The following is a 13596-nucleotide window of genomic DNA, read 5'->3' on the forward strand; positions in this document are numbered from 1 at the left end:
CCCTTACGAAACATAACAAGGGGTATAGTGAGTCTTAACACCCCACAGGTGTTTTAAGTATTTTTGTTAAATTTGGACGTGAAAATTAAATTATTATTTTTTCACTAAAATGCTGGTGTTATCCCAAATTTTTCAATTTCACAAGGGGTAATAGGAAAAAAGCCCCCCAAAATTTGTAACACCATTTCTTCTGAGTATACAAATACCCCATGTGTGGATGTAGAGTACTCTGCGGGCAAACTACAATGCTCAGAAGAGAAGGAGTGCCATTTGGCTTTTGGAGAGAGAATGTGTCTGGAATTGAAGGCCATGTGCCCCCATCGTACCACATGACCCTATTTCGGAAACTACACTCCTCACAGAATGTAATAAGGGGTCTAGTGAGCATTTACACCCCACAGGTGTCTGACAAGTTTTTTGAACAGTGGTCCATCAAAATGAAAATTTTATTTTTCATTTGCTCAGACCACTGTTCCAAAGTCACGGCCCGCCCCCTTAATGCAAGTCCATGGAAGGGGGCATGATGGCCGCCACGCCCCCTCCCATAGACTTGTATTGAGGGGGCGGGCCGTGACATCACGATGCTCCGGCCCCTGTATCGCTGGTCATTACGCACAGAGCGAGGTTGCTCTGTGCAGTAATGATAGCGGGGTGCTGCAACAAAGATTCCGGGGGTCCCCAGCGGCTGGACTCCGTGATCTGACATCTTATCCCCTATCATTTGGATAGGGGATAAGATGCTAGAGGCGGAGTATCCCTTTAAGGTTAAAATGGGCTTGGTCCTTAAGGGGTTAAGTACCAGGACGTCAGGGCATACCTGTACGCCCTGTGTCCTCAAGGGGTTAAACAATGTAACTGAAATGTTGCAGAAAAATTTGCACGGTGCCAGAATTATCCTGTAACAATTTTGGTTTAAAAAAGGCAGTCTAAACAGATCAATAAATTCCCCTCATTGCATATGTGAATCAATATGTAATTCATTTGGAATGACCATTTTCCTTACAAGATGAGCATTTCAAATTTAGAAAAATGTTAACTTTTAAAATTTTTTCATTACATTTTGAAATTTTTTCACAAAGAAATTATGCAAGTATCAACTAAAATTTACCACTATCTTAACTTGTTGGGGCCGGAGGGCGTATGGATAAACCCTCGCGTCACTTAAGGACGGAGGGCGTACCTGTATGCCCTCCGCATTTCCGATCACAGCTGCGGCGATCGGAACGGGATGCCTGCTGAAATCCTTCAGCAAGCATCACGTGAATATGCACAAGGGGGTCCGAGATCCATGTCTTCGATCGCCACAAATCGCCAGTTTATTCACACCGGCGATTTGCGGTGATTCCGGGTCATATGGGTCTCCGGTGACCCGGAAAATAAGGGGGATCAGGGTTGTCCAAGACACCCATGATCCCCCTGAGGGATAGGATTGAGGTGGCAGGGGTGCCACCTCTCCTATCCCTGCTGTTGGTCATTCAGAAGCGACGACCAATAGCAGAACGGGGGCGGGGAGGGGTTAACGTTTGGTTCACCCGTTCTACCCACTCACAGTAGGCTGGGCAGAACGGGGAACCGACGGGGACCAGCGCCAAAGGCCCACCTACCCATCGGCGGCAGCAGCGGGAAACGGTCGTCGGCAGTAGAGGACGGCGATGCGGCTCCCTGGATCCTACAGGAGCCGGTGAGTTGCCTAGCAACATCTGGAGGGCTACAGTCTGAGATCACTGAGCTTTTAAACTGTGGGCCTTCAGATTTTGCAAAACTACAACTCCCAGCATGCCCAAACAGCTGTATAGGCATGCTAGGAGTTGTAGTTGCGTACCTCCAGCTGTTGCATAACTACATCTCCCAGCATACCCTTCGGCGATCAGTACATGCTGGGAGTTGTAGTTTTGCAACAGCTGGAGGTTTGTCATTTCCCTCCCCCCCCCCCCCATGTGAATGTACAGGGTACATTCACATGGGGGGGTTTATAGTGAGTTTCCTGCTTCAAGTTTGAGCTGCGCAAACTCCTTACGGGAAACTCACCGTAAACCCCCTCGAGTGCGAATGTACCCTAAAAACACTACACTACCACAAAATAAAACTAACTTTTTTATTTACACAGCCCACTGTTCCAAAGATCTGTCAAACACCAGTGGGGTGTAAATGCTAACTGCACCCCTTATTAAATTCTGTGAGGGTCACATGTGGGGGGGGGGGTCCACTGGGGTGCTTTCTAAACACACATGGCCCCTGACTTCCATTCCAAACAAATTCTCTTTCCAAAAGCTCAATGGCGCTCCTCCTCTTCTGAGCATTGTAGTGCGCCCGCAGAGCATTTTACGTCCTAACATGGGGTATTTCCATACTCCTAAGAGGTGAGGTTACAAATTTTGGGGGGCATTTTCTCCCATTACCCTTTGTAAAAATGGTAAATTTGGGGGGGGGGGGGGATGCACTTTAGTGAGAAAAAATTTCTTCTCATTTACACATCAGACTTTAAACAAAAAGTTGTCAAACACCTGTGGGCAGTTAAGGCTCACTGGACCCCTTGTTACGTGCCTTGAGGGGTGTAGTTTCCAAAATAGTATGTCATGTGTTTTTTTTTTTTTTTTTTTTGCTGTTCTGGCACTATAGGGGCTTCCTAAGTGTGACATGCCCCTCAACAAACCATTTCAGAAAAACTCACTCTCCAAAATCCCATCGTCGCTCCTTCCCTTCTGAGCCCTCTACTGCGCTTGCCGAGCACTTCATATATACACATGAGGTATTTGGGTTACAAATTTTGAGGGGTTTATTCTCCTATTACCCCTTGTAAAAATTCAAAAACTGGGTTTACAACAACATGAAAGTGTAAAAAAATGAAGATTTTGAATTTTCTCCTTCACTTTGCTGCTATTCGGCTGGAAATCCACTAAGGATTTTTTTTTTTGCAAAAACGCCGTATAAAACGCCACTTTTCCCGCACAGCGTTTTTTCAGCAAAAAAACGCAGTGTCCAGATGTAAGTAGCAAATCAATAGTAAACTGCAAAATGCCAGATTCACCTGGCGTTTTTCAGTTTGGTGTTTTTTTTTTTTTATCCTTTTGGCGTTTTTCAGCAATTTTGGGCTCAGAGGCTGGTTTTTCGAAATGCCCGACAAAACCTAGTTTTGCGTTTTTTTGCACAGAAGTCGTGGCGTTTTCCTCCCATAGAAGTCTATGGGAGAGCAGAAAACACCAAGAAAAACCCAATGTTGGTTTTAACTTTGGCATTTTTGCAGGCGGTTTAAACATTTTTTGGGAGATACCTTTTTTAATAAAATGGCATATCATGTCAGGGTATGATAAAAAAAAAAAGATATAAACAGGGATCAATTTATGTGGGCGGGCAGGAACCTAAAAATGTAGCAGACAATAATAAAAATGTAGTGTGTGTGTGTTTTTAACTATTTTTTAGGTAGTAATACTGACGGGAGTAGTAGTACCTGTATTCATATTTCCTGCAGAGCTGCGATTGGCCAGATGATTCCAGCCAATCACAACTCTCTGTGGGAAGTATGAATAGGTGTATATATACACCTAAGTGCAGAGGGCCATAGAAGAGCGGCCGGCCGCATCTATACATTATACAGGAGGATCACAGCAGGTGTCAGGAGGAGTGGCATCCGCTGTCATCTGTTTCTTACTGCAGGTACTACAGCTCCCAGCATGGAGCAGAGTGTGCTCCATGTTGGGAGTAGTGGTACCCGCAGTAAGAAACAGATCACAGCGGATGTCACTTCTCCTGACACCCGCTGCGATCGTCCTAATGTGAATATCGGGATCAGCTGTGCTCAGGGCAACAGAGACGGGAGAACAGCTGATGCTGAGCAGTAGATATAGGTCGTATATCTACTGCCCAGCAAGAACTTACAGTGAGCCTGCAATGTGTATACAGTATACACATTGCTGGCTCCATTAATCCCTTGCTGAGCTGTGCGCTATACTCAAGCCCAGCAAGGAAAAAGTTAACTTACACTGCTGGACAGTGTAGGTTAACCCTTTGGGTGGTATACAGTATATCAGGAGTGTGGAAATTTTATAAAAAACAACTTGTCCACGGGACAAAAATGGAGCAAAATCTACTTGTCCCTCATGACGATCCACTTGTCCGGGCCAATTTTCGCTTTTACGCTCTCATTTTTTCCTCCTCGCCCTATAATAGCCATAACTAACTACTATAATGATACCTTTTAATTGTTCCATAACATATTCTCTGGACCAAAAATATATATGTATATTAGGTGAAGTGAAATAGTAAAAAAGATAATTTTTCAGATTTGTTGTTTTTCTTTTCTACACCATTTACCTTGTGGTTGAGATAACATGTTAGTTTCATACTTTAGGCCGCATGATTACAGTGATACCAGATTTTATATAATTTATGTCATGTTTTACTAATTTTAAAAAAAATTCTGAACTTTAGAATTTTTTTAATTACCATTTTTTGACCCCTGTAACAATTTTTTTTCCGCATACCAGGCTGTATGAGGGCTCATTTTTTTGCGCCATAATCAGTTTTTTGTATCGGCACCATTTTGGCATTGATCTGACTTTTTAAATCGCTTTTTAACTATTTTCTGGGGATATTATAAAAATTGCAATTCTGTGTTTTTTTTTTTTTTTTTTTTTTACATTTACTGTACGGGATACATAATGTTATATTTTAATAGGTCATACAATTACGCACGAAGCGATACCAAATATGTTTATTTTTATTATGTTTGCATGTTCTTATATAGCAAAAGGGGGTCATTTGAACTTTTAACATGAAAGGGGTTAATGTGTGTTTTTTTAAAACTTTTTTTTATTACAATTTTTTTATTTTATTCCACATACAGATGACTAGAGTTCTGTTGAACTCATTGATCTGTGAGCTCTGCGATCCATTGATAGAGCCTGGTCCAGCCAGGATCTATCAATGACAGAGCCACGGACGGGACGGCAGGGAACAGAGGTAAGCCCTCCGTCTACCTCCATAGTGGATCTCCCCCCTGCAATCACACTGCGGGGGGGGGGGGGGGGGTGATCCTCCCCACTAGCCCACCAGGGAGCATTCACATGTCCCTTTAGACCAGACCTGGGCATTGTACGGCCCGCGGGCCACATATGGCCCTTTGATTGGCTCTGACCGGCCCGCGCTGACTGTCGGACGTACAATGCCCAGGTCTGCACCAGCCTGTGCACTGAGCTCCCGTGCGATGACAGGAAGTGCTGACAGGAAGAGGGAGGAGGCGTGCACTCTCTCCCCTCCCCCGCCTTGTCTCTGCCGTGCAGTCTTAGAACCTCTGAAGGCAGAGGAGAGGCCGTGTATCCTGTCTCCCTCTGCCCCCTCCCCTCAGCTCTAAACTCCGGCCGGGTGAGTGCTTCTGTGTTGTCTGTGTCAGTGTGTGTGTGTGTGTGTGTGTGTGTGTGTGTGTGTGTGTTTGTGTGTGTGTGTGGTGTTGAGCTGCCTAATCTGGGGGACAAGTATGCTGCCTAATCTGGGGAAAACTACTCGGCCCTTCACAATTTTTTAGTTTCTAATGTGGCCCCATGGAAAAAATAATTGCCTACCTCTGCTTTAGACGCTGCTGTCAGCTTTGCCAGCGGCGATCTTAAGGGTTAATAGCCAGCCGCGGCGATCGTGGGCTATTATTGGCGGTGTTAAACTTGCGCCCCGTGCAGACGTGTGACCGCTCCTCCCCTAAACTCTCCGAAGCTAGAGCTGGGGGGAGCGAAGGCAGAAGACACAGGTCTGCACGGGGAGCAAGAAGCCACGCCCCCCTCATCTCCCCCACCAGGTCTGCATTGCAGAAAGAAGGCAGAGCAGGGGAGATAGGACGTACACAGAGTCTCATCTCCCACTGCTCTGCCTTCAGAGGACACCAGTTTCCACAGCCGGGGGCTGCAGAGTACGGAGCGGGCACGAGTCGGCAGCCCGCTCCATTCAGACTGCAGAGCCCGAAGCCGGGCTAAGGGCCAGAAAAATTCACCTGCCCGGCGCCCGAAACTGCTTGTCCCGGGCGTCGGGCGATAGGAATTCCACATCCCTGTATATACAGCTATCTATAGATAGCTGTATATAATGTATACAGAAAATGAAGAAATCCCCTTCCTCCCTCCAGTCCCGGCTGGGTCAGTGCGCTCTGCCCCTAGTGATAACGTCATTAGGGGGCGGAGCAACAGACAGGAGCCAGGCTGGTTAGTTTAAGCCTCTGTTCACATTGTCCGTTTTGTATCATGTGAACAGACCCTTTTGGCAGTGTCTACTCAGACAGGGAGACTCCAGCTGTTGCTAAACTACAACTCCCAGCATGCTCAGACAGTCAAAGGCTGTCTGGGCATGCTGGGAGTTGTAGTTTTGCACGAATTGGAGGCTCCCAGTTTAGGAAAACATTGCATTATGGGCGCTTTCCCCAGCGGAGAGTGAGAAAAATTTACTAACCAATTTTTTTCCGTGTATGCAGAGGATTACGGCGGATGAACAGTTTTTTTTCCCCCTTTAATAAAATGGTTAACGAGGGCTGTGGGGGAGTGTTTGTTTTTTTTTAAATAAAATTATTTTGCCAATGTGTTATTTTTATTTTTTTATTCAATTTTCTGGCTTAGTAGTGGAATCCGTTACTTAGCCGGGGTTTAGCGTTAGCCCCAAAAACAGCTAGCGCTAACCCATAATTATTACCCTGGTACCAACCGCCACAGGGGTGCCGGGAAGAGCCGGTACCAACAGGCCCGGAGCATCAAAATGGCGCTCCTGGGCCCAGGCTTATGTTATTTAGACTGGGGAATGCCAGCAACAATGGTGCTCGCCCACCCTGGTAACGTCAGGCTGTTGCTGTTTGGTTGGTATTGTGCCGAGAATGAAAATATGGGGAACCATTTTTTTTTTTTTTTTTTTTTTTTATTAATAAAATAAAAAAGGAGTAGGGTTCCCTGTATTTTCATTCTCAGCACAATACCAACCATACAGCCACAGCCTGACGTTACCAGGGTGGGCGAGGACCATTGTTACTGGCCCTCCCCAGCCTAAATTATGCCAGCCTGTTACCGCCTAGGCCCAGGAGCGCCATTTTTGACGCTCCGGGCCTGTTGGTACTGGCTCTTCCCGGAACCCCTGTGGCGGTGGGTACCGGGGTAATAATTGGGGGTTAGCGCTACCTGTTTTGGGGGCTAACACTAAGCCCCAGCTTACTGATGGACTCTGTCAATAAGACCGGCTTCCACTACTAAGCCTGAAAAACTGGAAAAATTATTTTATTTTAAAAAAAACACTCCCCCACAGCCCTCGTTACCCATTTTATTAAAAGGAAAAAAAGAACAGTTCATCCACCGTAATCCATCGAATCGACTGTAATCCTCTGCATACACGGATGTGAAATGAAAAGAAAAAAAAGTGTAATTGGTTAGTACATTTTTGTCGCTGTCCGCTGGGGAGAGCGCCCATAATGCAATGTCTTCCTAAACAGGGAGCCTCCAATTGGTGCAAAACTACAACTCCCAGCATGCCCAGACAACAGCTGCAGTCTCCCTGTCTGGGTAGACACTGCCAGAAGGGTCTGTTCACATTATATAAAACGGACAATGTGAACAGAGCTTCAGACTTACTAGCCTGGCTCCCGTCTGTAGCTCCGCCCCACTAATGATGTCATCACTAGGGGAGGAGTTACACGGACCCGACGGGGACAGGGAGCGAGGAAGGTAAGGGGACCTCATGATCTGTATACCCTATATACAGCTATCTATAGATAGCCGTATATACTGTATACTACCCAAAGGGGCTATAGGAGCAGGGAGTCCTGTCAGTGTAGTGACTGGATTCCCGACTCCTGTATAGTATACACGGGTACACTATGCCCCCCTGTATACTATACGGCCGGGGGAGGCGAGTAGTGATGCTGTACATCACCCCTCATCTCCTTACACTCTGTGGACCGGGCGCTCAGCATCTGACCCACCTGAAGACAAAACTGGCTATTTCCATACACCAGGAAAAACACCAGAAAAACTGCCGAAATGCAAGGAAAATCCATGGCAGTTTTCCTGGCGTTTTTGCTGGTGGGAAAAAACCTCAGTGGAATTCTAGCCTTCCTGTGAAACACCTTAACCCCTTAAGGACCAAGGACGTACCGGTACGTCCTTGGTCCTGCTCCCGTGATATAACGCGGGGTTACACAGTAACGCCGCATCATATCACGGCGGGCCGCTGCTAATAGCGCGCAACGCCGATCGCGGCGCCGCGCGCTATTAACCCTTTAGCCACGCGCTCAGAGCTGAGCCGCATGGCTAAAAGCGAAAGTAAAAAGTGCCGGTTAACTCAGTGGGCTGTTCAGGATAGCCGCGGCAAAATCGCGGCATCCCGAACAGCTTACAGGACAGCGGGAGGGCCCCTACCTGCCTCCTCGCTGTCCGATCGCCGGATGACTGCCCAGTGCCCGAGATCCAGGCATGAGCAGTCAAGCGGCAGAATCATCGATCACTGGTTTCCTATGAGAAACCAGTGATCAATGATAAAGATCAGTGTGTGCAGTGTTATGGGACCTATAACACTGCAAAAAAAAAAGTGAATGAATATTATTTAACCCCTCCCCTATTAAAAGTTTGAATCACCCCCCTTTTCCCATAAAAAAACAAAACAGTGTTAATAAAAATAAACATATATGGTATCACCGCGTGCGGAAATGTCCGAATTATAAAAATATATCGTTAATTAAACCGCTCGGTCAATGGCGTACGCGCAAAAAAATTCAAAAGTCCAAAATAGTGCATTTTTGGTCACTTTTTATATCATTTAAAAAAGAATAAAAAGCGATCAGTAAGTCCTATCAATGCAAAAATGGTACCGTTAAAAACTTCAGATCACGGCGCAAAAAATGAGCCCTCATACCGCCCCATACACGGAAAAATAAAAAGTTATAGGGGTCAGAAGATGACAATTTTAAACGTATTAATTTTCCTACATGTAGTTATGATTTTTTCCAGAAGTACGACAAAATCAAACCTATATAAGTAAGGTATCATTTTAATCGTATGGACCTACAGAATAAAGATAAGGTGTAATTTTTACCGAAAAATGTACTACGTAGAAACGGAAGCCCTCAAAAGTGACAAAACTGCGTTTTTTTTTTCAATTTTGTCGCACAATGATTTTTTTTTTCGTTTCACCGTAGATTTTTGGGCAAAATGACTGACGTCATTACAAAGTAGAATTGGTGGCGCAAAAAATAAGCAATCATATGGATTTTTAGGTGCAAAATTGAAAGAGTTATGATTTTTTAAAAGCAAGGAGCAAAAAAAGAAAATGCAAAAACGGAAAAAAACCCGGTCCTTAAGGGGTTAAAGGACAACTGTAGTTGAACACATATATTCCCGTGCCCGGGCCTCAAAAATAAACTCATACATACCTTCCTACGAGCCCCCCCCCCCCCCGTTGGTCTGTCACAGGCCTCACGGTCCGGCAGTGCTGACCTCATTCCAATTCCTGGGGACGGGGACGCCGAAGAGCCGTCGGCGTATCACCGGCCGCAGCGATGTCCTCCCGCCCCGGCCTATGATAGGCTGAGCCCACTGTCATGTAAGGAGCTCTGGCCGGCTCCTTACATGACAGTGGGCTCAACCTATCACAGGCCGGGGCGGGACATCGCTGCGGCCCGTGATACGCCGACGGCTCTGCGGCGTCCCCAGGAAGTGGAATGAGGTCAGCACTGCTGGACCGTGAGGCCTGTGCCGGACCAAACGGGTGCTCGTAGGAAGGTATGTATGAGTATATTTTTGAGGCACAGGAAGGGTTAACAAATTTTCTGAATGTCATTTTGAGGGGTGCAGTTTTTTATAATGGGGTCATTTTTGGGGTATTTCTAATATGAAGGCCCTTCAAATCCACTTCAAAACTGAACTGGTCCCTGAAAAATTTTGATTTAGAAAATGTTGTGAAAAATTGCTGCTGAACTTTGAAGCCCTCTGATGTTTTCCAAAAGTAAAAACATGTAGACTTTATGACGCAAATATAAAGTAGACATATTGTATATGAGCATCAATATATAATTTGGAATGTCTATTTTCCTTACAAGCAGAGAGCTTCAAAGTTAGAAAAATGCAACATTTTCAATATTTTCATAACATTTTTAAATTTTTCACCAAGAAATGATGCAAGTATCGACAAAAATTTACCACTATGTTAAAATAGAATGTCACAAAAAAACTATCTCGTAATCAAATTTTATAAATAAAAGCATCCCAGAGTTATTAATGCATAAAGGGATAGAGGTCAGATTTGAAAAAAATGCTCCCTTCCTTAGGGTCATAATGGGCTCCATCCCCAAAAACAAACAAACAGTCTCAGAATTAGAGTAAGTAAAAAGCATCTCAAATTTATTAAGGCATAAAGTGATGCAGGTAAAATTTGAATAATTTTGCTGTGTCCTTAACCCCTTAAGGACCAAGGACGTACCGGTACGTCCTTGGTCCTGCTCTTCTGATATAACGCGGGGTTACACAGTAACCCCGCGTCATATCATGGCGGGCCCGGCGTCATAGTGAAGCCGGGACCCGCCTCTAATAGCGTGCAGCGCCGATCGCGCCGCCGCGCGCTATTAACCCTTTAGCCGCGCGCTCAGAGCTGAGCCGCGCGGCTAAAAGTGAAAGTTCCCGGCTAGCTCAGTCGGGCTGTTCGGGATAGCCGCGGCTAATCGCGGCATCCCGAACAGCTGACAGGACAGCGGGAGGGCCCCTTCCTGCCTCCTCGCTGTCCGATCGCCGAATGACTGCTCAGTGCCTGAGATCCAGGCATGAGCAGTCATGCGGCAGAATCGTTGATCACTGGTTTCTTATGAGAAACCAGTGATCAACATAGAAGATCAGTGTGTGCAGTGTTATATGTCCCTATGGGACCTATAACACTGCAAAAAAAAAGTGAAAAGAAAAAGTGAATAAATATCATTTAACTCCTCCCCTATTAAAAGTTTGAATCACCCCCCTTTTCCAATAAAAAAAAAACTGTGTAAATAAAAATAAACATATGTGGTATCACCGCGTGCGGAAATGTCCGAATTATAAAAATATCATTAATTAAACCCCTCGGTCAATGGCGTGCGCGCAAAAAACTTCCAAAGTCCAAAATAGTGCATTTTTGATCAATAAGTCCTATCAATGCAAAAATGGTACCGTTAAAAACTTCAGATCACGGCGCAAAAAATGAGCCCTCATACCACCCCATACACGGAAAAATAAAAAAGTTATAGGGGTCAGAAGATGACAATTTTAAACGTATTAATTTTCCTGCATGTAGTTATGATTTTTTTCCAGAAGTCCGACAAAATCAAACCTATATAAGTAGGGTATCATTTTAATCGTATGGACCTACAGAATACATATCAGGTGTCATTTTTACCGAAAAATGTACTACGTAGAAAACAGAAGCCCCCAAAAGTTACAAAACAGCGTTTTTTTTTCAATTTTGTCGCACAATTTTTTCCCGCTTCACCATAGATTTTTGGGCAAAATGACGGACGTCATTACAAAGTAGAATTGGTGGCGCAAAAAATAAGCCATCATATGGATTTTTAGGTGTAAATTTGAAAGAGTTATGATTTTTTAAAGGCAAGGAGCAAAAAACGAAAATGCAAAAACGGAAAAACCTCCGGTCCTTAAGGGGTTAAGGGTAAAACAGGGTTAAAGGGTTCTTAAAGGGTTAAGACAACGATAAATGTGCCCCTTTTTGCATCAAAGTTTCTTTTTCTGTAGCTTTCCAATGATAGGCGTCGATGCCTTTAAAAGAGAGTCTGACGTCTCATAGACCAATAAACGGCACAGAACCGTTTTAACGATCATCTCTAGGATAGAAACCCGAAGATCACAAACTACCAGTAACAAGAGAATATTTCTCAAAGGATTACAAATAGATAGATTACATCGATAAACGATCTTTTATGTAATGAAGTCATAGTTTCGAGACGTTTGAGGTGCTTCCGGTTACAAGGGCAGGGTGGTAAAACAGAAGTATGGCGGCCAGCACACACAGTATGCAAATCGTGCTTTTCAGATCACCGCCTGCTTTCAAAAAACATAAAAGGTGTCATGCCCTCACCCACAGATTACACATTAGCGACCAAACAACATTAACGAAATATACCTGGTTTTTGGTGCCCGGTCTGTTCCGTCTCAGCACTGTAGCTCCTTCCGCCATGACCATAGTGACAAAATGCAGCTCCACAGAAAACGCCTTGATGCGGTTGTTCCGTCTTCGTAGGAGGCGGGAACATTTCTACTTTGCTCAGCCCCGTCACCCTTACGGCTGTACTGCAGATATACTATAGGTCAACGCTAATATGGAGTTGTAGCTCTATGCTGGCAAATTTACTGTAGTGGTTAAAGCGGACTTACTGAGCAGAGTGTTTATCCTTAGTTTGAGCCTTTGGTTGGTTACTGTGAAATGCACCCTTGTGATTTCACACGTCTGTTAATATATATATAAAAAAATTTTTTTACATTTTTTGTGGTCCTTATATTAGATATACTGGGAATTTTCAGACGTCACAGTACTGCACATGTAAAAGGTGAAACAGGTGTCAAAATAATACCTGTCAAACATTATTTTTTTTTTTTCTTATTCCGTGAGGAGGATTGAGGGAGACTGGGCAATGTATTAACAATATGTATGGCAAAACTGTGACTGATGGATGAATGTGTATTTTGCATCCCAGAATCCTGTGCATATTTGCACCGTTTTATTGTGGTATAAAATAAATTTTTGTGTTTAACCCCTTAAGAACTTTTTTCCTCCTCACCTTTCAATGTACCACTTACAGACCCATATGAGGACTTGTTTTTTTTGCACCACCAATTTTTGTGTGGCAAAATTGATAAAAAAAAACTGCCATTTTGTACCTTTCAACTGAGAAAAAAAGAAAAATACAGCCGCATGATCCTAGTGTATTACCCAATCTCTCTGTACGGGGCCCCAGCTCGCTGGCCAGATAGAGCGTGTTGACCACTGCACGAAGCGGGGGTCGACGGGCCCCCTCAATACATCGCTATGGCAGACCTGGAGATGGCAGAAGGCAGCGCTCCGGCTCTGCCATAGACTTGTATTGAGGGGGCGTGTCAGCCGCCACTTCGTGCGGTGGTCAACACGTCCCCTTCCCGCGGGCTGTCAGGGCCCTGTACAGGAGGTCGCGGGGGGCCCCAGCAGTCGGACGCCCCGCGATCTGAAACTTATCCCCTATCCTTAGGATAGAGGATACGTTTTTCATCACTGGACTACTCCTATAACATCTGTTCAAGCATAGCAAATGAGCGGGTCAGAAGCCCTGGAATACCCGATCCCAGCAGGATGTCGGCAAATAGCAGTAGTTAGCAAGTAGAAGAAGAAAGAATCCTCCAGTCTTGGCGCTTCTCCCATAAAATGGTGTTTTATTTTTCCATAATACATACAAACAGTGGTAGCAACACTCAATGCGTTTCTAGCTCGGACCGAGCTCTTTATCAAGATGTGCACATCTTGATGAAGAGCTCGGTCCAAGCTAGAAACGCGTTGTATAACTACCACTGTATGTATGTTATATTGAAAAATAAAACACCATTTTATGGGAGAAGCATCAAGACTGGAGGATTTTTC

General features: G+C 44.8%; 1 protein-coding gene across 1 annotated transcript in view; it reads right to left on the reverse strand.

Moving 5' to 3' along the window:
* The window catches only part of MOB4 (MOB family member 4, phocein), a 281748-nt gene extending 269398 nt beyond the window's left edge, over nucleotides 1-12350 (reverse strand). Inside the window, exon 1 of the mRNA XM_056533393.1 lies at nucleotides 12112-12350. Coding sequence (XP_056389368.1) covers nucleotides 12112-12171 — 60 coding nt within the window. The 5' untranslated portion in view covers nucleotides 12172-12350. The remainder of the gene's footprint in view (nucleotides 1-12111) is intronic.
* Nucleotides 12351-13596: the final 1246 nt, after the last annotated feature.

Source organism: Hyla sarda, chromosome 8, assembly GCF_029499605.1.
Source record: "Hyla sarda isolate aHylSar1 chromosome 8, aHylSar1.hap1, whole genome shotgun sequence".
NCBI classification, from domain to species: Eukaryota; Metazoa; Chordata; class Amphibia; order Anura; family Hylidae; genus Hyla; species Hyla sarda.